At 39.6% G+C, this 26,050-nt stretch overlaps 1 protein-coding gene across 1 annotated transcript in view; it reads left to right on the top strand.

Moving 5' to 3' along the window:
- Window positions 1–26,050, top strand: part of jarid2b (jumonji and AT-rich interaction domain containing 2b) — a 106,159-nt gene that overhangs the window by 45,168 nt on the left and 34,941 nt on the right. The window contains exons 2-3 of the mRNA XM_082186096.1: window positions 7,133–7,268; window positions 12,524–12,635. Of these exons, the coding sequence (XP_082042222.1) occupies window positions 7,133–7,268; window positions 12,524–12,635 (248 nt within the window). The remainder of the gene's footprint in view (window positions 1–7,132; window positions 7,269–12,523; window positions 12,636–26,050) is intronic.

The raw sequence follows: 26,050 nt of genomic DNA, 5'->3' as shown, positions 1-26,050 counted from the left end.
TGATCTTTGATTTACTGCCACATGACTGATCATCATCTCAAGCACTGCTCTCTGGTTGCTTTATCTCTCTGACTGTGTACCTTTCCATCTTGTTTTCCTTCCCCTCTTTATCTTTGTCTGCTTTTCAGGAGGCTGCTGAGGTGCAGATCTGTTGTTAATTCATCAGCAAAAGCCTGGCCAGCTTATGTATCTTGTTTGCTTGTAGAAAAAACGGTGGGGCCCCAGTCCGGGTCTGTTGTGTATGGAGGTTTTGTTGATAAAGCCTCTTTTTATTGGACCAGCTGTAGCACTGAAGGTGGTCACCTCTCTCCCATAACCTGTAATTCAATCTGGCATTTATTTATTTCTGTAAAAAAACGAAACGCACTGCTTTCTTATAAATCTATTACATTTTGGCCAGGGCTCCGCACTTGACAGCAGTGACTGGCGATGGCAATTTGTCACTCAAGCATGTTAAGCTTGGTTGTGCTGTCCATCTGCAGGCTGCCCGCGGCACAACACCAGTGCCAAGCTGATCAGCGGAGCGGAGTTGAAATGATAACCGCTATCCTGTCTCGAAACAGACTTGCTTTTGCAACCCTGCACAGTTGCTGCAAGCATACCCACTGGACAGAATAACATGCAGAGGAGTCAGGGGTCCCAATCTTTAAATTTGAGACGTTGGGAGTCCGCTATAAGCGATTCAGTGTATTCAGGATTTGAAAGCTACAGGCAAATACGTTTAGTCAGGGTTGGAGCTAAACTCTGCAGGAAAGTGGATCTCGAGGGCCAGAGTTGCCCAGCCCTGATGTACAGTGTCCGTGTACCATGTTTTTTAATTTTTTTCTAAAAAGCATCTTTCTCCATTGAAAGAGCTGTGTTTTCTACTAAAACATGGATGCAGAACCATAAGCAAAGTTGCAAGGTTTTCAAATTGCTTCTGGAGGATCATGCTCCAGCTGAGCAACTCCAACGCTCCAGGTTCCCTTGGCTCTGCAGTAGAGTGTGTGTTGCACGGACATTCCAATGCAGTGAAGTAGAGGGTGTAATGGGGTGCCTCTATTGGCCTCCCGCACCGGATCACCTCTCTCCCGTTCTCTTGTCATCCCCTCCATTGCTTTTGCTCAGAGCAAACAAAACAAAAGCACTTTCTTGTCATGGGTGACTCTATCTGTGCCTCACTCTCAAACCAATCACCCTAAATCTGCTTACGGCAGACCAAACAAGCGTAGACATACGCTCTGCGGTGCTGACCCAAATCTCAGGCAAATACCGCTATGTGTGCTTGTTTTTTGTATTCCTCCAACATCTGGAGGACACGTGTAGAGGGAGGAAGAAGCGCTTTAATTTTTTTGCTCTTTAAGGCCATCTCTCCCGGCCTTTCCCCCCCTTATTGCTCTGTCTTTTTCGAGGAATTCGTGTTATAACAAATTTCTTGATGTTAAGAGAAAGATCTCAGTTGGCGCTTGGCCTACATTCTTTGTTGATAAGATCCAGGACTGTGTGGCTATATTTAGCGTCTTTCATCTGAACAGGCTTCCAGTGTGTTTTTAAAAGAGCCCTTTCGCGAAAGTATAGTCCCCTTCCCTGCCTGCTAATGAATCCATTGTCATTACATATTCATCTGGGAAAGAAGACGAATGAACTTCCTACATGCAGATAAAGGAATTCATCTTTTGTTCATTCATGCTTTCTTCAATGTTAATATGATGTACATTCACTCTACGATCTGATTGACTGATACTTGGTAGAAGAACTCTTCAGTGTTCAGGTTTCTAAAGCAAAGATTTTGTCATTGGATAGTTGCTAGAAAAGTTTTCTTTTGAAGCTACCTTACACGCATGTACGTTCAAGAACCGTGGCATTTTTAGAGTCAGTACATTTTCGCTGAAAATATTTTTATTGTATAATCTAGTGGATTTGTTACAAACTTAGTGTTGATGGTTGTAACACATTTTAGCATGCTTAGCAGATTGTTTGCTGGATATGCTTTAGTGTGTTAAGTCACAATCAGCCAAGTAACTCTGTGAAGTCACATGGTAAATGAATTCCCTTTGAAGAACTACTGCTAAAAATATTAAAGCTAAATATAGTCAGCTTTGTTAATCAACTAGTTAGTCATTTGAGGCTAACAGAGCTTTTGTCTTGTCCATTGTGGTGTGTGTGCATGTACTTCTAGATTCAGTCGCTCTCAGGGTAAGCTAATGCTGCTGAACAGCCTGTCTGGAGGGGATGTTTGCAAAAAAGATTGCAATAAAAAGGAAAGTTTCTCTGGCTGTACAGGTCAGGAAATGCATGCTCAATGGCGGTTACAGACAGATGCTCTGTTCATTTAACCTCTGTTGGGTCTTTAAACCTTTCGAAAAGAAACTTTGTATAAATTGACCTAAAGCAAGTGATCTGTGTCTTGTTGGCTAGTGGGGATCTTGCATCCTCATTGCGTATGTCCTCATTGGAATGCTTGAAGTATGCTAGGAGCCCCAAGTCTCACTTGGGCCGTCTATGTGATGGGTCTGTGTATGCATGAGTGTGTGTGAATGAGAAACACTTCTCCTCGCTCTGTCACACACCCATGTGCTCCTGGTGCTCATTAACGAGGCTCAGAGCTCCTCCGGGATGGAGCAGAGGGGGTTTTGGGAAGCAGGGTGAGTGTTCGTACGTGCAGCTCGGGTAAGTGGCGTCTGTTAGCTTGTGCCAGCTCTCGGTGTCTCGTCACATCTGAATACCGGTGCTGCCAACCAACTCTGCCAGTCTATGAATGAGCCTGGCATCATCACGGTAACTGCCAGGAACAGTTTTCTGATGCTTGTCTTTCTTACAAGTTTTGTTTGACAGAAACAAGTTTGTGTGTATGTACTTGTGCAGATTAGCTTCCTGTATATGATCCTTAAGTCCAAAGTATACTTCACTTTTGTAACGGGCGCTAGTGTACAGCCGAACACATAGCCTTTCAGTGTATACTTCATTTGATAGCATACATGTGCAAAAAAGCACACGACTTTGTCCAGTTTCTGCACTATTTCTCTTTAGAAATTATGACCGATTACAAATTATCATTGTACTCGTTAATTAGAATTGTGGGTATCTCTTGTACACTTACAGTACACGTATACTATGCTGATAATTAAGTTTATGGCACAGGCACTGTACACATCCTCTACCGTACATGTAACAACAAACTGTATAATAGAATACAAATACAGTATACTTTGGGCCAGAAAACATACTACATGCTAGTATGCAAATGCTTGGTCAACACACTGCATTCATGCAACGCTGTCTGTAACAAACCAGTGTACACAAGGAGGGGCAATAGAGTGACCTTCAAATGCTGTTGAATTGAATTTTGTGTTGTTCAGTTAGCTATAAACATGTTGACAGTTTAATTAAAGTTTGGATTACCTGCTCAGTAAAAATTATTTTTGACCTGTTGTTCTGTCAGTACAATAGATGACTAGTTGAGAAGTTGAACATTTTATGCTGATACCCTCTTTAAAGGCCACTCCGACTAGACTAACAATGCGACACATACTTGTTTTATATTTACATTATACATATACTTTTGTTCATACTTGAATTGTTTTATGACATTTCAGATTGTAGATATGCAGTTTACATACTACTTACTATATACTCTCATTCTGTATGAAAAAAAAAATCGTTTGTTTGGATTCACAATTAAAATTACAATTATGACAGGATCCATAGTAAATGTAAATGTGGACATTTCAATTCATCCCAGTTTTTAGAATTCTTAAATGACAAACTGTCACTTGTAAAGAAGTATAAAATTAGCATTAAATGTAAATTTGATATAGGCTAGCTAGTTGTATGCTATATGTTCCTGAGAGATGGGTCTGTTCTGAGATCAGCAGGTTTATAACGTGACGCTCATGAGAAAGGTGAATTGCCATATGTTCAGTTATCAAAACTTTGCAATTAGCTTCTACTCTGACTCCTAGAAGCCTTGTCAGTTTGCACATCAATGGACGCTACAAAACGCAATCTAACACTGAATATCTGTAGTTGTGCACAGCCTCTGAGACTTGTCATTTGTTTTAACATTGAAGGCCGAAATATGATCGCTCCCTTCTTCTGATCGTTGTTTTTATTGCAGACTAGTGAGTCGTACTGCGCTCCTACTGCTCTGTTAACGCCAGTATCCAGCTCAGCATTTTTTTTCCCGAGCTGGAATGTTATATGTAGCGCAAGAAGGAAATAACTGTGGCGGTTTGCCAGGCTTTGAGAAAAGGGGGGCGACGGAGAAGGAGGGTGGAAAGGAGAAAAGAAAACAAACTTGAAGGCAAAGCGTTCGTGGTCGGCTCCCAGAGTTGAGAGAGGAGTTTTTCAGACGGAGAGGTGTGTGTGTGCTCTGAGCAGTAATGCTCTATTCAGAGAGCAGCGCTGGCTCGACGCCAGACCGCGAGGTGATAGTGAGCGCGGGGTAATTGCTGCCTACCCAGCAGCCTGCTGGATTGTGCTCTTGGGATCCAGTGACAGCATCACGCCTCTGAGCACTTCAGCCCACCTTGCCGTCTGCGCGGAGCACTGTACGCACACTCGCACGCTGTTATTATTGCCGTCTCTTGGCATAGGACCCTGGCCACAGTGTATCAGAGCAATAATATGTAGTTGATTCTTTAAACTGACTCTTAGAATCACTTGCTAATTCTTGTGTCTGTGAGAATTGTGCTGTGGTTGAGCTGCGGCTTTGCATGCAGGCTATTTTGAGCCGTGCTCTGTCTGTGTGTGTCTGTGTGTGTGTGTCTCTAACGAGGTGCTCTGGTGGTTTCACACTCCACACGCCCAATCAGCTGCTGTCAGGCTTTTGCAGCGCATCAGTGCGTAGAGGAGTCTCGAGGTGTGTGTGTGTTTGTTGACATGTCTGCTGGGAAATCTGATGTTCACCTGTCAGTGTCAGCCCCCGCACAGGAACTCATGCACATGCACACACTCCCATGTCTTTTGTTTCACTAAGCCCCACCTTCTGCTTAACCCCACAGGAAACAATGCCACAGTGCAAACCTTACATTTCTAATTGGGCATTTCCTCAAGATTTGGCAAGGTTTATGTTTAGAAATCATTAAATTGGCAAAAAAAAAAAAAAACATGGTAGCTTTCAGTCAGAATTAGCGGTGCTTGCTGAAGGTTTTATGTCTTTTATAATAACTTGCCGTTAGTTTATTTAAATAATTTTGTTTCCTAACCCTGGGTTCAGACTACACACTATTTTTGTCTGTTACGACAGTAACTGTGTCAGATTATGCGGTTTTGACTCCTAAATTCTTGTCATGTCGTGGACAAGAAACATGTCGGACTATATGTTGCTGCCCGACCAATCATCGCTTGCCGTCTTTAACGATGTGTGTGCAATCAGTGATGTCATCGAGAAGACTGAATTCGTAACTGACTTCCGGAAACAAGAGCGTAAACAAACAATGGTTATACTAGCTTAATGATAATTCCATTACTCACCGGGTTGCTGAAGAATTTTCAGCAGCCATTAATCCATTCTTCAGTGTCACATGATCCTTCAGAAATCCTTCAGAAAGAACACCTTAGCAAACACATAGCAATGTGCTAAAAATCCTTCTGAACACCATGGCAGAGGCATAGCATCTTCTTGACATCCACCTGCTACACCCTAGCATTGTGGAGGCAAGTTTTGCACATGCAGTCACCACTTACATTTCCAGAAAATGATAGTCTAGTTTGGTGTTTTTGTGTTTTGTTCGGACATCAAAGCATCACACAAAGAGATCTCTTTCCAGGATTTTATTTAGTAAAAGTTAACCAAGGTCCAAAAATTGTGTTTTTGTTTTTGTGTCTAACTGACTTGCTTCTCTTTTAGTGACTGTGAATAACACAACGGCATGGGAATGTCTGTAGTTCCCCTCTCGAGACGAGTGCTCTGAGATAGAGGAAGCAGTTATTGTCTGTGTGGGAAATAACAATTTAACTGGCTCTCCGAATGTTAACAAGTGCATATATGTGCAACCTCTAGTGTCTTTCATCTCATCTATGATGAATTCCACTGAAACTTATGTACTCGCTATATTAAAATATATAATAATTTGCTACGGTGTTCTCCCTTGCAAATCTAGCAGATTGAAAGTGAATGATTGAGTCTGTTTTGGTTGCCTTGTCTTGACAGTGTATTACATTAATAATCATTACTGAAATATACACAACTAGTAATTTACTCAAGTCCTTCCATTTAAATTCACCTTTGCTGTTTTGTGCCAAATCCTAATGTTTGTACATCAATGTTATGATCAAGTCATTCTATAATGTATTACAGTTGCTGTCAAAGCTATACATATTTAATCTATTAATGATAGTGTCATTTTAATTGTTCCCATCACCAGGACCATTTTGACATCAAACAGAGAAAATTGTGTTGCAATATATTAGTTCCTCTTGTCTGACTGCTTACAGACATTGCAATGCCCATTTCAATCAGTCCACAATTTTAACTGTGGACTGTTATGCTTTTGTACAGGATTTTGTACAGCTTTTATAACATAGACATTCACAGCTTTCTGGACATTTTTAAGACCTTTAAGAAAAGAATCCTGATGATTCCTGGCACTAAATAATACTACCGTTTGGGGAAGGTCTGCAGTTCATCAAATTTAAAGAATAACTTCTATAGCACACTTTTGCTATTTATAGCATGCCTGTGAGAACCTGACCTGTGTGAGTCATGTTGAAAATGATTCTATAGATAGATTCAGAATTGTTATCAAGGATTGTTGTCTCACACACTGACCTGTGTGAGTCTTGTTGCAAATGATTCTATATATAGATTCAGAATTGTTATCAAGGATTGTTGTCTGGAAAGGAAATTGTATTTTTTGGAAAGGAAGCTCTTGTCTTTGTTCCATTTTTAAAATCTCTCTAAAAGATGATGCAGTCTTTGAAATAGTCCAAGATCAAACAAATAATTGATTCAAAAGAATAGGGGAAATTATGTCGTCATGAACCATCACAATAACACAATTTGATATTTGGTGTAGAAGTGTGTGTTTGTGCGCATTTAAGTGTGATTTGTGCAACCGGAAAAGTGCTGTAGATTGGTTTTATTTGATTACTCAAGCAGCTGCATTGATGTTTTTCTCTACTATAGCGCTGATCATCTCTCTCTTTACAGGATGATAATGATGGGATGCCGTGGTCGGAGGAGCGGGTGGTGCGGAAGGTGCTCTATCTCTCACTGAAGGAGTTCAAGAGCTCACAAAAGCGCCAGCTCTGTGACGGCCTCAGCAATGGGAGAAAGGGACCTAATGGTAAGACACACTTTCAATGTTTTCTTCACTGAGCATCTAAACACTCAGATTAAACTGTTTTTGTTCAGTTTTTCACCAGTTTGGTACCATCACTTGATTGTTAAAATCTCAGTTATTAGAGAATGTTTTCCATCAAATGTTTGCAAATATACATATTTTAGCTTCGGTTTAGCATTTTACCTTTCAGTACAGTGTAAACATCTACTTTTGTCTGGTCAAAGGAAGTTCCTAAGGAGGTTTCCAGTGAGTGTGTGTAAAAGTGGCATACGATCCAGGTTACTTCAGAGCTTTCAAAGTCATCTGATAGCAGCGTGTCTGACGTTGCAGCTTGGCACTGTGGGATTTCACTTCACACGGGCCTCAGAAAGCCAGAGCTTTTAATAAAAAGAGCTCTGAGACTCTAAAGGGAACAAAGAACAGGCCTCATATGTACGAGTCTGCACAGCCACACATAGACAAGGGGGGAAAGCCTTTTCTTGATATGGGCTTACCCTTTTTATCACTCAGTTGGGAAATGGAAAGAAAAATAAAAGAAATACAACAGATGGGAGACTTTATTCCCTTTCACCACTTGATGGCTTCTGTCAGAAGTGAGAGGACGCTTCTCAAAGACTTTACAGCGCATTTTAATTGATGTTAACAAAACAAGGCTTTGAGAAATGGAAGTTCAGTCTACTTAGTTTGTCAATGTATTACAATTAACCTTCTAGTAAAGTATTGTTTCACTAATATTTGAGATCAGAGGTAAAACTGTTGCAAACACGGTTTCGTGTTACTTTTAAGGTCCTAGATCAAGTCTTGTTTTAACAACAGAGTTCGTCGTCTAATGTACATATTTTCGAAATATATTTTTCAGACATTTTCAGTGCTTCGTCTGCTAAACGATTGATGTCGACAAACAGCATCTCAAATGGCCTGTAGTCTCTCACAACCTTGTTTTGTTTGCAAACAATTTTCTCAACTACTCTGAACAAAGTTTGTTGCATCTGATCTGGTGGTCGGCCGGTGTCAGGTAAAGCTCATCCCAGTGGCACAACAACAGCATTTCAAACACCCCCCATGTAAACATGCAGAGAGATCAAGCTGAAGAGGTTTCTGTTGAGACTATGGCAGGAGGCTCGATGTACAGTTTCTGAATAATCTGTTAAACTGATAATATGCTCGTATCACAACAGCCCTTAATCTTGTTTTCTTGTTGTTGTATGCGTTAACGATGCATTGCTACCTCAGGGTAGCAGTAATCCCTTTGAACGTAGGGTGTTTAATGAAGGGTGATACACAAAGTCTTTGTTCACAGATGCGAAAGCTCAGCATGTTTTGACATGAAAGGATCAGCATCAGATTTAGCTTCCATCCGTACATTAGCAATAACGCATTATCTATCTATCTGGCTATCTATCTGTCTGTCTGTCTGTATATATAGACACTTTTTTTTTACCGTTGAATCACTTCACTGCTTGTCAGCGTGTCATTTTGTGACTTGTTAACAACTCTATCTCAGGAAAAAGCAATAATCCAATAGTTCTTTGTTTCTGTTTTGTTTTCCATTTTCTATTTGTTTCTGCTTTGTTTTTTGTGTTTTTTGTTTTTGTTTTTGTTTTTGTTTGTTTTTGTTTTCACAGTCTCAGATCATTTTAAATGAAGCTCCTTATTATAGTCAAGGCCCAGATCCGTGAGTGTTGGAGAGTCTTCACACGTGTGAAGGAACCAAACTCCATGTGATGGCAGCTCCTGAAGCAGACAAAAGGGGACTGTCTGAGTACCATGTTTTAGCTTTTGTGTTCCAAACAATGTGGCACTGGCGTCCATTTTGTGGCAACGTTAAGAGGACAAAAACAGTCTATTTTGGCCAAAACAACTGCGTCTGCCACAACAGACCTTACATACTATCACTAAAGGGGGTGTATTTTACACTTTTGTAATATTATTTTTGCACCAAACCCCACTTGCAATATTAGTCAAGCAGAGTTGTACAGGATAATTTTCCTACCTCTCTACAACCCTTAAAATTAAGGCATGTAGAGTATTTCTTTTTTTTCTTTTTTTTCCGGTTTTGTCTTTTAAGACTAAGTAACAATACACCTGCCATAATTATTTGTAAAATTCTGGGAGGTAAACAATGCCAACTAGTCAACACAAATCCTTTTTTACTATATGTTGTTCCTAGAATAACATAATAGTCAGTAATTTTTTTTTTTTTAAAGGGATAGTTCACTTTGAAATTACATTTTGGTATGTTTTAGCTTACCTCAAGGGCATCCAAGTGTCTTTTTTTCCGCAGTAGTTTCAATTTTGATATTTTTAGGTCAAACCGTTCTTGTCTGTCAGTCATATAATGCAGGTCGATGGTCACTGTCTCAAAGAGCATGCACAGAGTCCAAATTAAAACAATTCCCAATCGTCCAAATTAAACAATTCCCTATCTTAAGTACACATTGATGGCCTAAGACACGAAACGAGCGGTTTGTGTGAGAAAACGAACAGTATTTATATCGTTTTTACCTCTTGAACACAGCTGAGTCCAAGTGATCTGAGAGCGCGGGCGGGTATAGATATACACTAGATGTCGCATTGGCTACGGTTTCGTTCCAATGAACTGCAGTAGCCAAGGCGACTTCTATTGTATATATCTATACCGCACGCGCTCTCAGATCACTTGGACTCAGCTGTGTTCAAGAGGTAAAAACGATATAAATACTGTTCGTTTTCTCACACAAACCGCTCGTTTCGTGTCTTGGGCCATCAATGTGCACTTACGATAGGGAATTGTTTAATTTGGACGATTGGGAATTGTTTTAATTTGGACTCTGTGCATGCTCTTTGAGACAGTGACCATCGACCTGCATTATATGACTGACAGACAAGAACGGTTTGACCTAAAAATATCAAAATTGAAACTACTGCGGAAAAAAAGACACCTACATCTTGGATGCCCTTGAGGTAAGCTAAAACATACCAAAATTTAATTTCAAAAGTGAACTATCCCTTTAATGGAGCAGTTTATTGAACCTTTTAGACAATTTGTTTGTTGTTGTTGAGAATCATATACTGTATGACACATTAGGTTTTTATGATACATAAATTATTATAAAGTGACAATATGGAGCTCATTCTTGAGGAAGAAAAAAAACCCTCAGACTGATCAAAAGTATGCAGTTTGGTATAGTTTCTTATGTTTAAATGGCAAGGTTTCATTTTAAAATACTTCTAACATCAAAATGTGATGTAACATGATAAAAGGTATTCTTATTCATTCTTTATAAAAATCAGTAAAGGTTTCAAAGCAAAAAGGAATGGTGGGCATTTTGAGTTAAACTTAAAGGCCTTTTACTTGCTAAAAAGTATGAACTATCAATTGGACAAGAGAAGGGACGTAGTAGATTGTGTACAACAGGTTTTTCAGCAAAGTTTTGATCACGTTGATAATTAAGAGGCCTTAGAAATTTGTGTATCAAATATGATAGGGTTAATGAAGTCTTTTTTAATTCTCAGATCAGTTTAGGGGCTGGGCCAAGGTCACCGGCCAATGAAATAGCTCCTAACCAGGATGCGGCAGGTTTCCAGGGACAAGCAATTTGTGTCCTTTTACTGTCGTAATTCAGTCTAGATGTGCTTTGTGTTGTGATTTACATTTTGAGCATCAGTTCTGAGACGATACACTTATATACCACATTTCTACATTCTCTTTCCTCTTCTAAATTAACTAATGCTAATACTAATTGCACATCATAACACGCAACATTCACGCAACATTCCACTCTCTGTGGAAACCAGGAGGTGAACGTAGACGCTACGGGCTTAGTTAAACACGCATAAAGATTAGAGGCCCTGAAGGACAGACGCTTAATAACCCGTCACACGCTCTCCCGGCCTATAGAGAGAGAGAGAGACAGGACGTTTGGCTCCGCAAGACTCCGACTGTCTTTCACACAGCCACTCAAGTGAGACCAACATATGTAAAACACGGCGCGGGAAGCGAGCAGCCCGCGTTAAGCTGTTTACATCTGATCCCTCTCCACCCACGTTGGCTTGGCTTGGCCGGCTCTCTCTGGTTTTGGCTTCCCGTGTCGTGATGAAGGCAGAGGCTCGCGAGCTTGTTTGTTCTTGCACTTGAGGAGTCGTTTTGAAAATAGGACACAAGTGTGTTTTTTTTTGTTTTTTTTTTTTTTTTTTTGCTGCTTTTCTATTTTAAATTAAACCATCCCAATTTTCCCAAAGACAATGTTTGGTCTTATGGGAATAGAGCTCTTAAGACTTCACTTGAATGCTTTGAAGTTCAGCCATGTTGGTCCGAATATGAGAGAGAAGCAATTTTATAGTGTTTCATGTATGTGTTGGATTGCAGCTTTATTGTAGTTTCTTTCTTCTCCAGTTGTTTTACCGGCTTGTTGGAGATTTGGTGTCCAGCTCTGGGAATGTTTGGTGATTCTGGATATTCGCTTAACGAATGTTACTAAACACAGAAATTAAATCAGCTGAGCCGTATAAAGGAAGTTTTAACTTCGTAATCCTGGTTTATCTAGCGTTAATGGCCAGAGCTCTTTAGATGTTGTTTTACCCGTTTCCCAGTGTTGAATACTGACCAGAATAAATATTTTTCTTACTCTTAATGTGAAATATTTATTATTTCTTTATTACTTCTTTTTGCTCTTTTAATTGTAATCATCACATCCATTGTTTGAGACCAATATCAGTTCCAGACACGTGAAACAAAAGCTTATGATATTAATCAGTGTTTATTCGCCAGTTGAAACCCAGTAGCGTTGAGATGGAGTGTCGAGGCAGAGACCTAGTTTTCCACTAGTGATATTAATTATTGTATTAAATAAATAGAATAGAATAGTAATGAAAACACTACTCTACTGAATTGCAACTAATTATAACCAATACTACTGCTAAGCCTGATATCCTGCTTACTTCACCAACTTGTTTGTGTAATGATGCACTGTCCCATTTTTACAACCTTGAATTTGCACAAGTTAACTCATTGGTAAAAGCACAATTTCAAAGTCTTACGTTGACTTTTGTCAGATGAAATACTGGTGCATTACAAAATGTTCTTTCTTCTACAGTAAACCATCTCCCGTTTACCCTTTGCCCCTGCTTCATTTCAGTTCTGCATTGCATGATTAAAATAAAACCATGCTGTGGTGATATTTCATCTTAAGTTAAAATACATGATGCATTGCATCTGTATGTTGTCACTGTTTCTCATGTTTTTTTTTTTCTTTTTCTTTTTCTTTCTCTCTGTACAGCTTCCTTGTCAAATGGGCAGCTGAATGGATGTGGGTCTAAGGGAGGACATAAAGAGGACGGGTCTCTGTCTCACACAGATGGAGGCGGCGAGGGCGGCCCGGCCAAAAAGAGGTGAGTGACCCACTCTCGCTCTCTCAGAGGTCAGTGTTAAAGAGTCGGTTGGATCCCTGGCGGGTAAATCCAGCTGAGGCAACAATTTTAAAAACAGCTGTTGTAGAGAGTATTAAAAGAGATGACATTACTAGGACACAAGTATGGCGCTCTTAGACCGAGATATTTCACTTACTGAAGATGTCAGACTTCCTGTTTTTAATTTCCCCATTTGTTTCTATTTCTGGCTTTATTTAGCAGAAAATGACAGTCAGAAAAAAAAATGAAGCTGCTTCATTAAAGGAGTCTGAGGACCTTATAACAAGTGGTAATTCTTTAAAATGAATTGCTGTCATGGTCGTTTTTAATTAGTCACTTTAAGACATGCTTAAACATTTTTAATTTTTAATTATTCATTAAAAAGCAAGAGAGTTAATGTGTCCAAGTGCAGTCGGTAATTAACTATTCAGCGTGTAATTTTTTTAAGATGTTGTAATCTGTGATTTGGAAAAGCTCTAAAGAGAGAGGAGGGATGCAAGCAGCTTGGTGAAGAAACATAATAGACAGGCTTTTTTTCCTTTTTTTTTTTTTGCTATGCCTTTGAGGCAGACGCTGGCTGGAAAATGGTGAGAAAGACAAGTTATGGGTCTTTTTCAATCGGATAAATATAAATGCTAATTTCCCCGACCACACTGAGCTTGCAGTGCACTTTGTGCTGTTGATTCATATTTTTCATCAAATGACCTAGTTGTGTTTGGATTCCGACAAAGCAGCTCGTCCTGTGATTTGTGTGATATTTATTGGTGGAGTGGAGGACTCAAAGGAATTGTTCACAGAAAATGAAACTTTAAAATCATTAAATCATCATTTCAAACCTGTATCTTTTCTTATGTGCAGCACAAAAAGAGAAATTGAGAATATTGTAGGCTACTAGTTCTTTTCCCTGAATTTACAATGAATTAAGTTTCAAAATGGACGCAAAGGCATTTTATTGCTTTGTAGGAGAAATAAGTCATTATTCTATGGAAATCTTGATATCTGCTGTAGTTCTCTTTTTTTTTTTGCATGGTCATGAAAGAAGTGACTGTGTCCAATTGTGCAGTCTAATGAGAACAATACACTGTAAAAAAATTCTAACCCTCCCAAATAAAAAATTTCAAGTGACCGATAACATCTAAATTTTTCAATTGGCCCAAGTGAAATTCTTGTTGCAATAGTCTGTTAACATTGGCTCAATGAGAAATAATACGTCAGACTAATTGAATGTTATCGGTCACTTGAAATTTTTGACTTGGGGATGTAATTTTTTTTTTCAGTGTATGCCTTTGTTTGGCCAGGTTCTACAATATCAGATTTATAGTTTTCAGATAATTCAATCCCAGAATGCATTGCAGAAATCTCAGTGAAATAAAATCATCCAAGATGGCTGACATGGAGAACTGTCAACTCTAAATATGTAATTAACTACTGAAAAGTATTGATAAAAAAAAAAGTTAACCTCATTCTAATTCCCATCTTTTATGTTGTACTTGGCATTATAACTCAGTATTTGAGCTCATTGCCCATCTCCTTTCAAACAGGATTTGACTTTGATCTGAGTGTATGGCCACATTCAATGCTCAATCACACATTCACATAGATGGGTGGCATTAGCATTATGGAAGACCTATTCATCAAGCCCACTGTTTAATGGCACAACTTTCATGGCGTGCCATAAACCCCCTTACAAACAGTTGCGTAGGCCCGCTGAAGAGGCTTTTCTTCCTCTCGAGAGTCTGAATTAATCCCACCACCGGCTTCGAGGGAACAAAACAGCTCTAATCGCAGGCGCCGCTTCAAAGACGACGCTGCCCAGCGCCCACCGAACGCCACACAACGCAGCACTTCCACATCGCAGCGGCCAGACCCCAGCAGATGTCCGTTTCAACCCCCTCCTGAAAGAAACATTCACAGAGACCTTCTGTTGGGGGTTCTGTCTATCAAGCCACAAGCACCTATGGGAGAACGCAAGAGAGTAATAGCGTGTGTGCGGGCGAAGATCAGCGTGCAGCACCTGCTGCTGCTTTACCTGTCACTTAATACCCTGTTATAATAGTTAATCAGGGCGCTGTCCTGTAGACATCATCATTAAAACAGATTTTTGTGGAGAGACAGATCGAGTGGGAGGCGAAAAAGAGGCAGAGACAGTTTGAGATGGGCAGTGCAGAGATGCAAGTAAGGACAAAGAGCAGCAGATGCAGTGTAATCGGTAAAGCATTGTGGGCCGGTAAGAGCTCTGCCTACAACCTGGTCTTAAAGGGAAAGGTCATTAAAAAAAAAAATTCTGTTATTTACTCACCCTCATGTTATTCCAATCCAGCATGACTCCTAAAGACATTTTTTTAAATGCTGGGGATTTTTCATGTAGCCTAATTATAATGAATGTACACTTTCAAGTTTCAAAAAGAGCTTGACACAAAAGCACCATAAAAAAATATCTTAAAAATGGTCCATATAACTTATGCATTATATTCCAAGTCTTCTGAAGCCATATGACAGATTTGAGGAACAGACTGAACTTCAAGTTGTTATTCACCCATCTTCTTGTTAACTCTAGAACTGCCTATCTTGATTCAGTGAGTTGAATTCAAGAAACAAATCAATGTGATTCATGAATGAATCTTTCAGATCTGTTCTGTATGCAAGATCAAATGAGTAATTGAAATGATCTGACTCAAAAGAATGATTTGTTCACAGATTGGAAATCACTACTTCTCCCACGAACTCACAAAGTTTTATGGAGCTTTTGAGCATCCATCCTTTTGAGTTTTATTCATCCATCCATCTATCCATCCATCCATCCATCCAAATCCACTCGAAAACTTAATTTCCTATTCATTGAAACTGCATGGAAAAGAGCAACTAGCACATTATTCAAAATACCTTTTGTGTTCCACATAAGAGAGTCTGCGTACAGGTTTAAAACTACATGAGGTTGATTAAATTGTCAGAATGGTAATTTTTTTGGAGAGCTTTTCCTTTAATGAATCACTCCTTGTCTGACATTTGGCGTCCTATACTGGACATTTGAATGTGTTGGAAGTTTGTGTACTTGTGTGTGTCTGCATGCTGGGCTACTTATTAGGCATCTGCTGCCCACATAAGACGACAACAAGGAGTCTGATTGAGGCAGTGCCAACGTCTGTCACACCTGGCCTACAATAAACCCAAAAAAGAAAGTGAGAGAGAGAGAGAGAGAGAATGAAAGGGAGGAGAGACAGACAGAGGCACAGGTGCAGGGGCTGGCCAGGTTGCAAGGGGAGGGACGTGGAAAGCCGTTTGGGAGAAGACTGCTGTTTGCATTCCCAGGATTTGGAAATAGAGAGGCCTCCAAGCTCTGCCAAGTGTCAAAGCAGCAACTTCCCATCCTTCGTTTAAAATCTCAGTCTCCTAGACGCGCTGAATACACACAAAACCCCAGTTAGAGGAGACAAGGGGGCACCAAATGTGGCAGGCGCTGAAGAGGCCTGTCCTTTTTAGTGTGTATTTGTGTTTACTTGTTTGAGAACCCTTCTTAAAGAGAGAATTGTTTAAATTGTTTGTGTAGTGGCTGCTCAGTTGCTGCCAAATTACTCTTTTGTGTTGGGCCAATGCCGCCTTTACAAACAGTTCTTTGCTGTGTTGAGAATAAAATACTAGCGTATTTCTTAAGTTCCTTTCACACTGTCCGTGTCAGTGTTCACCAGTGCGACTCTACAGGCAGCACATTGCGCCTAGGTCAAGTGTTATAACAACACTCAAAGTTTAAATGTGTTAGTCAAGTTATATATCTATTAGTGATAAGTATGGGGTCAGTAAGATAAATTTTTTTTTATAAATATTTTTTTTTAGTAATGATGCATTTACGTTGATCAAATGTGACAGTAAAGACATTTATAATGTTAAAAAAGATTCATATTTCAAATAAATGCTGTTCTTTTATATTTTCTGTTAGTCAAAGAATCAGGAAAAAAGTGCATCACAGTTTCCACACACACACACAAAAAAACTCTTTTCAACGTTAATTTAAAAAAACGTTTATTTAGAAGCTGGTTTAATGGCTGCTGAAAATTCTGATGATCCCTATCCCACGGATAAATAACATTTTACAATGTATAAAAAATTCAAAACACATTTTAAATGGTAATATTATTTCATAATATTACTGTTTTTGATCACATAAATGCTGCTTTGTTAAGCATAAGATACTTATTTTAAAAAATGTAAACGTCTTTCCAACCACAAACCTTTGAAAGGTAGTGTATATTAAATAAAGTAATAAAAAAAATATAGTATAAAATCACTATCTCTAAGTTGAGAGCATTGCATTATGGAATAATGTATTGCAGTGTTTTGGGGTTGTATACTATGTTGGTGATTTGTTGTGGAGTTTTCCATGCACACTTGGCACAGTATACACATTGCATACTATATTGCTATTCAAATGTATTACTTGTATTACTTTCACTTAAAAAATGTTATATTCATGCACACATCATGCCTTCAGTACATATGGCTCTATAATAGCCACATTGATTTTCCTCTAAATCTGCTGGTTGCGCTACATACTCCAATCCACTCTAATGGTACAGCAGATCAATGTCTGCGATAAGCGAGCGATTAAACATGATTGGAATGTGACGCATGTTTTCGGAGCCGCACACAGCGATGAATTGAGAGGTATAGCGTGAGAAGACGACTCTCAGGTAGGCAGTTTGGCTCCAAACTCCAGTTGATTCACAGGGCAGGAATGTCCTGTGTATGAGGTCTCAGGCTGAGGTATTTGCACAGCAGACAATTGTGGCTGCCGATTGGTTGGGGCCGGATAAGTGGGAGCAGTGGGCCATAATCTCAGCTGCTGTGGCCAGGTGTGTTAGGGCATGTGATTTTAATGTTACTGATAATGCTCAATGGTTTGAGTGAGTTGAATACACATCGGCACTTATGTTTTTCTAGATATGCTTTTGCGGTCGTTCTGATTCCTGTCTTTTGATTTTCTCTAAAACATTTTGCCATGTTGAGAGCAGTGTTGAATGGCAGCCATCCTCCATTAGCTGTGGGTTTGTTTTGGCAATGCCTCTGACTTATGAACACTGCTCTTAAAGGGATGGTTCACCCAAAAATTCAAATCTAGTCATTTGAATTCATTGAACTCATTCATCAACCTCAATCTGTTCCAAAGCAGTTTGACTTCTTTTCTTTTCTTTTTTTTTTCTACCCCGGAACGCAAAAGAAGATTATAAATGATATATTTAGCAGAATGTCTTTACTTCTCTTTTTCATTCAATGAAAGTGAATTGGGACTGGGGCCGTAGAGCGCCACAAAGGACAAAAACTGCAATAAAAGCATCATGAAAATAGTCCAAATGACTTGTTATATTTAAAGTCATATGATAGCTTTGTATGAGATACTGACTGAAATGTAAGTCTTTATTCACTGAAAATCTTGCTTGACTGGCCCAGTTCCCCAATTCACTTCCACTCAGCATCTCTATTTTCTCCACCAGTGTATGTGTACACTAGTGTTCAAAAAAGTGTGAGGTGGGTGAGTAAAAAAAAAAAGTTTGAACACCTTAGCAATTGCCTAGAAACACCCTAGCAACACTCTTGCAACTGTCTAGCAACCACATAGCAAACACGCACACATTTTTGTGGGCAGGTGTAAATGGAACTGTTTTAACAAATCAGATAGCTATATGATCAGTAAAAACACATGAAGTGACCAGGTGTAAACAGGCCCATAGTCTCACTCTTCACGGACCATATGATGCATATTGACAACAAACCAAACCAAGGACCAAAAGTTCCATCTGATTGTCTGGCTTTACTCTGTTTTGAGTATTCATGTTGCACAGGTTTTTGTCTGTCCATCGTGAAACAAATCATGTTCACAAGGTGCCAGGCTGTTATGATGAGCTAAGAACAACTAGTCTACATATTTTGCCCAGGTTTACGAGGGTCATAGCATTGAATCTGTTAAAGAGTCTGATTTTTGTTTGAGACACTTGGTAGCATAAACAGAATATCAGCGAACAGAACTGGATGTTATACTTTGCTGTCTATGATATAGTTGGTACATTACATCTGGACTAATGGAAACTATGAGTATACATATTTTCTACAATTGTTCTTTAAGTATTACCTGCACTGTGGTTCATAAAGTTCAAAAAGATTTTAATTATTTAAATGAATGCACTATTATTTAAATGCGCCACCATTTCTACCACTTTGTTGCATGTCGGTCTACTATGGTGTAATTGATTTTACAGGAGATTTACCTGCTCTTAAAGGGATAGTTCACTCAAAAATGAAAATTCTGTTATTGTTTACTCACCCTCAAGTCGTTCCAAACCTGTATGACTTTCTGTCTTCTGTTCTGAAGTTATTTTGAAGAATGTTGGAAACCAACCAGTTTTGATGACCATTGGCTTCCATTCTCAAAATATATTTTTTGTTCCTTAGAGGAAATACAGTCATACAGGTTTAGAACGACATGAGGGTGAGTAAATGATGACAGATTTTTCATATTCATTTGAGTGAACTATCCCATAAATGGCACTGTGTTGCTTTGTCAGTTGGTCTCTTTCTGTTTAAGATGGCAGTTCAGGCTCATAAAAAAAGCTGTATCCGACTTTATAACAACATTCAAAACACTAGAGCAGAAATCTATTTCTGATTTTATGCATTAAAAGCTCCATGTGTCCTTTTGCTCTCGGTTTCCTTCATCTTTTTGTCTCGAAGCGTTCTAGCTTCGCACGGTATTAATGATGCCCGGCAGTGATTGACAGCGTTAGCGTTCGGGTGCATCAGTGTGACATCACGCATGAGCAGCAGACGGATGTGTTCAAACGGAGGGGAGGGTGGCGTGGGCCCTCAGCATCTGGCTCGGTGCCAGTCGAGACCACCTGTCTGAGCGCAGCACGTCTGCTCTATTGTTAAACCACACCGGCTGGGTTAAGTTGCAGCTCTATATAAAGAGTAACAGACATCTTAAGTGGGGACACAGGATTTAGACAGGGATTTTGTAGGAGTACCGGTATCTCTGTCTGTCTCTTTCTCTCCTCACTCCGCAGCCTCGGCAGCCTCGGCAGCTTACGCTTTCTGTTACGTAACAAACAGCCTTCAGTTGCCTTTAGTGAAATCACAAGCGAATTATGTAGACTGGTATCATTTCGACACCTGTCCAGCAGCGGCTCTGGGAAGCCGTTATCGTTCAGGAACTTAGTAACACCTCCTCGAGTAAATGTGAGCGCCGCTTCGGTTGCAAATGCCTCCTGAAGCCCACAAGTCATATAAACGCACTCATGATCGCCTTTAAATCAACAGAGTGCTAAAATAGGCCTGTAAATAGAGAATACAGTTTATGGCTGAAATGAAAATTCAGTAGTTTCTGTTTTTACACTTAGCTGGTTTAAATGACAGAATTCATTACTGTTATCGGTCAAGTCCTAAGTTTGAAATTTGATGTTGACTCAAATTTGGCTTGGCCTCTGCATGTTTCCTGACAAGTCCATGTGAAACAGTGTTCACAGTCCATTTTATTTCTGTAATGTGTAGGGGTGCAACGGATTGCAGTTGATCTGTACGGACCAGGCACCGCGGTTCTGCACTCATGTGATTTGCGGATTAACTGCTACGTTTAACCATCAAAGAGTTAGTTTATCATTTGCACGTGTTTTGTCCTCACAGTTTACACATTCAAGCGATTTTAAACGTGGAAGAAGAGGCGAAAATTGGGACTCATGCGCTGTTATCTGTGAGCACAGCCTCACAGAGAGAGAGAGAGAGAGAGAGAGAGAGACAGAGAGAGAGAGAGAGACAGAGACGGCATGTGAACACCGAATTGATTCCTGATTGAAACCAGCCAATAAGAAAGAGTTTTGTTCTTTTGGGTTTGTGAAATGTTTTGGAAGGTGGGGTTTTCTAGTGTTTATGTAAAGAAGTTAGCCAGGCTTACAGCTGCTGTAAGTTTCTTACTGTCAGGCTAATGTAAAATGATTGTGGTGCTGAGTGAAGAGCTGATATTAGGCTTTTAGTGGTCGCAAGTTTAATGGTGATGTAGTGCACTTAAGCCAAAACATGATGGCTTAGAAATATCTACCTTTATAATTGAATCTCTTGTGTGTTTAGATGCTAAAGGCTTTTTGTCCAACAAATCCATATTTTTATTCTCCTGAGCTGAATGTTAATGTCATAGCTGTATTTTTTGTGATGAACGGTGGCATTTGTAGGTTACCCCTGAGGAGTCAGGTTTGTATTTTTCTCCTCATGACCTCTCTGACCCGACGTCTTTGGGCTTACCCGACTAATGTGCTGATATATGAAGGCAGAGCAGTGGGGTGCAAGGTGAAAGATCAATCCAATACCAAACCATCTTTCATGGTTCTGAGCAGAGAACTTGACTCAGGTAGGCAGAAAAGCAATAAGAAATTAGCTGGGGTGTATTTGCAGGTCTAAAGTTTATTCTGATGTAGAGCGCTCCACAGGGAGGGTCATCAAAATCACATTTATTTATTCTCCAGCCCAGGGTCAGAGCGCATCTTTCACTAGTCTTTTTACTTAATCAGTGTCTCAGCTCTCTGTATTCTCTCAGAGGGCTAACACAAAGAATATTTTGAGATTCAATTCATATTTTCCTTACCGTTCAGTAAGTTTGGGGTCAGTAATGAAATTAATGCTTTTATTCAGCAAGGACGCATTAAATTGATCAAAAGATTTTGATTTCAAATAAATGCTGATGTATCATGGTTTGCTGAACACTATTAAGAAGCACAGATGTTTTTAACATTTATAATAATAAGTGTTACTTGAACAGCAAATCAACATAATTATTAGAATGATTTCTGAAGGATCATGTGACACTGAAGACTGGAGTAATGACGCTGAATATTCAGCTTTGCCTTCACAGGAATAAATAGCATTTTAAAATGTATCCAAATAGAAATGTATTTTTATATTTAAAGTTATAATTATTTTTCACAATATTAATGTTTTTACTGTTTCAGGTCATTGCAAATTGTGAGCACATTTAAAAAAAAAATCTTACTGACCCCAAACTTTTGAACGTTAGTGTAGTTTTTTTTATTTAGCTTTTTTACACCATTAGCCCAAAAACTGAATGTTCACTCAATTAAAAAGTCATTTAAAAACTCCACGCAATACTTTAGATACATTTTAGTGAATCAGTTCATTCAGGTGGCTCGTTTTATTGAACAGGTTAAAAAATGATTAATTTAAATCGTCACAAATAAAATAAACATTTTGTAAAAATGATCTTTCAGCTCATTTTCACTTAAGCTAATATAAAATGTATTGATTAACGCATTATTTTACAGAATCCATGTAACTTGCTGAGCGTTTTCCACTTCACCGTTTTACTCCTCAAATAAAACAGTTGAGTGATTTTAGAAATATTTAGCAAGCGACTCGGCTCAATAATTACAAAGTACTAATTTGAAAGAACAATTTGTTTACAAATATTTACCCTTTTTTTTTTTTTATTGACCATCTAACCCAACCCACGTTCTGTTTTTCTGCTTTGTCACCATTTTGTAGCAATTATCATTTCAGCACTGTTTATTGGAGCGAGCTCATGAATGACCCAGAATCAGGGATCCCCCTGCGCTCTCTTGGCTGCCCGGCACATGTGCCGCTGGCTCCTCACCGTGCTCTCAGAGCCAGCTGCTCCGCACTGGCAGAGGCTGCTGAGAGACTTTATCAGGACCATGTGGCCCATCTGGAGCTGTTTAGTTTTAGCAGAGAGCGAGAAAGAGAGAGAGAGTTAGCATGTGTACTAGAAGCCAGCGAGAAAATGAAAGATGTTTGACTTTACGGAAAAACTGGCCATTCCTCTTTATCATTCATTACTTTCTCTCTTCTCTGGTAACATGGTAGTAAGAATAGTTTAAATTACAACTGTTATTTTAACACTAAATGTTTATTTAATGTGATAATTATAAATCAAATAAAGTGATTAAAAATTAATGCTATTAATCATACCACCACAATAAGGAATTTACTTGCCATCAGAGAAACATTCATGTTTTTCAAGTCTACACTGAAATGCAAAGAGACATGATTGACAGGTGTTTGTGTGTGTGTCTCCAAGCAGTTTTAGTGAAGCCTTTAGCATAGAGCAGCTGGACATGACAGAAGATGGATTTAACAATGACGAGATGTGTACTGAGCAGATTTGAATGAGTAGATTCAAAGTAAACTATGTTAGAGATCACAGTCAATCCACAGAGCTTGTTTATCTCTAACAATACAAATCAAATAGATGGCATGTTACACATACACATGCTGTATGCTGAGAATTATGAGTGTCTGTTCTGCAGTCACATCATAGTGTGACATCATGGTATGGTCATTATCAGAATATCAAAAGATTATAGGATTTGTCAGTTAAGTAAGGCTTAAAATTAGGCCTACTGTAAGTTATTGTTTTCACCATATAAAAATATCTACATTTAAAATGAAACTAAAATGCATCTCTATGGACACACAGAGTACTGTTCTGTCTTTTTTATTTGTGGGCTAGGTGTATTTATTTATTTAGGTTGAGTTTTTATAAATGTATTTATTAATAATAATAATAATAATAATAGCGTAGGTTTTAGGTGTCAAGTCAAGTCCATAGGTGTGATCCATACCAACACATCAAAAAATATACCTTTATTTACTGTGTCTTCCAGTTCATTCTTTTTCTACAGATCATTATGTTGGATCCACGAGTGTTGTGCTTCTCGTCTGATAGCAATCCTGTTATCTTAAAGTTTCCTCCATGTTAATACATGCACATGATGGAAAAGCTGAATGAATCACTGTTGCACACAAAGGGTTTTTATACACCCCTCCTCCCCTTTCGTCCCTCTTAAAACTCAAACATCTCTGCCCCCGGGGTCTATCAGTGCCTGCCCTCTCTTCATGGCTCCATCCATCTCCCTCCTGCAATCATTCATCTCTTTCTTCCCTCCCTGTGAGCTTCTCCCCTGCTCCACTCATCTGATCCGGAGAGAGCCAGAGCCTGCTGCTGAGATTAGGAGTGACTCCAGCCGCTGTGGAATGCTTTGATGCTTCATGATCTGGGGGGGGGGGAGGTGCTGACACCAGAGGGGTTGTCCCTTTTACCCCTGGCGCCGCCAATGTGCTTTTGTTTGTGGAAGCCCTCCAACTCTTCCTCCTGTTCGGCACGATTTGGTGCTCTTTTAGAGGAGCGCAATCCTTCAAAACAATCGCACACTACAGAGTGCTCAAGCATTCAGTAGATTCCCAGAGTGCTTGCAGTACTTGTGTTACTTTGTCATTCTGCACGCTTATGATTGAGGAGCGAGATCATGTTACCAAAGATTTCACATAACGCCAGCAGAGATCACAGAATGTGACTAGCCACCCTGCCAGAAAGAGGCTTGTTTAATATCCATGTCCTCTACTGTTGATGCAGATGGGACAGCTTCATTTGTTTAATGTTGGGGATTGTAACTGCATCCTGTGATTGGAGGCAGATACATTGAAACTAGAGACAACTTCTCAACATGCAAATGATTAAGCATTAACATGATTAATGTAAACCAGTAAAAGTAGCTTAACTTAATCTCATTGTGCATGTTCGTGTTCCCACATGCCACCATCATATTAGACTTCATGCGTATATTCCAGTGATACACACCACTGTGTCTCCTCTGATTGTTCACTCCAGCTCGCAACAGCTGTTGCTTGTAAAGCAAGGTAACATAAAGGTTACCAAAGCATTTTGTCACTCTCCTTCACCTCCTCTCCTAACCTCCATTACCGACCGATTTTTCTTTTCCTTTCCGATGGGGCAAACTCAACTCCTCTCTTGTTGCTGTCCTAAAAGCTAATCAGTGACACAGAAGAACTCCACATGTAACATCAGAGTGGGGCATTCTTTGAAGGGCGAGGCACAGGGATTAGAAGAGGATGAATCTGGACATCCTGCCATAATCCCTCCCTCCGCGCCTCCCAGCAGGTGCTCACCCCTCGCTTTTTTTTTTCCTTTTGGTTGTTTCACTTGACTGCCCCTTCTGCACTTTTTCACTCCTCCACTCCTCCTCTGTCTGGCTCTCTCCACATCTTGGCCAGCTTGGCTGATCTCCAGGAGGCCTAATTTGCTCTGACCTCTTTGTTGTCCCTCTATCTTGAGCACACCCTTACACACACAGGTGGAGGAGAGAGAGAGAGCTAGAGCCAGATACAATGAAACTGGAAGCAGATTTGGATGCAGGTACTTTGACCAAAACTGTAGACCAGTTTGATATTCAGGTAGTAACTTGAAATCTGTAGATTGATTAGGAGGCAGATACCTTGAAACTGCAAGAAGATTTGACAGCATACAGTGCATTAGAACTGGAGGCAGATACTTTGACAATAGTGGCAAACCTGAGGCAAATTTGAATATAGATATGTTGTCATCTGTAGACTTTTAAAACTTTAGACTGATTTGAAGGCAAAAGCATTTGGAGACAGAGACAGAATTTGAAGGCAGATCAATTTTAAGCTGGAGGTTGTTTTGGAGGCAGAGACTTGGACACTAGAGGCAGATATATTGAAACTCCTGGATGCCTTCTAGTGATCTCTGTTTGTACCAGTCTGCTCCCTTTTTAGATTTACATAAATACACTACATACCCTTTAAACTTGACCTCAGTCACAGCTCTTCATCATAGGTTTTTTGGCCTCCATGAGCTAAATGGTAATTGGATCATAGCCCTAGTTCCTGGAGTGACCTTACCCTGCTGTGGTTTTTATCAGCTGTAAATTATGCATGAGCCTCTTGTTAAAAGACTGGCATTGTAAGAGAACCCATATCTGTCCCATTAAGGAGTGCACAGGCTGGGAAGCTCCATGGGGCTATTGTGTTGCAGTGTCTCTTGCTCATTGAGGAAGGGAAATACCAGCGGAACCGGAATGCCCAGATCAGTCAATCCCATGGCCCCTCTCTGCCCATCCTGTCTGGAGGATGTGGTTCGATCCCATCTCCACTCTCCATCACTCATGTTGCAGTTTACAGACTCTCTTTTTCTGAGAAATATCTTCTGAGAATATATAACCTTCTCGGTCTAAATACAGATACATTAGAAACTTGAGGCAAATTTAAATACATATACGTTGATAGCTGTAGATTGAAACTTTGAAATCTTTAGACTGATTTGAAGATAATTACATTGAAATTGGAGGCAAATTTGGAGACAGAGACAGAATTTGACAACGGATAAATCTAAGCTGGAGGTGGATTTGGAGGTAGAGACTATATATCTATATATCATTGTTCCCTGGTTGGCAGGAGTGTCTTGAAGTTGGAACTAAGTTCCTTTGGAGCCTGGCTTTTTTTGGAGTGCGTCGTTAATTTGCATAGACATGCTGTAATTGGGGACAGCCACAACTCCTGCAATTATTCCT

This window comes from Leuciscus leuciscus, assembly GCF_965113295.1.
Source record: "Leuciscus leuciscus genome assembly, chromosome: 12".
In the NCBI taxonomy this organism is placed as follows: Eukaryota; Metazoa; Chordata; class Actinopteri; order Cypriniformes; family Leuciscidae; genus Leuciscus; species Leuciscus leuciscus.
This window is presented reverse-complemented; position numbering and strand designations above follow the sequence as displayed.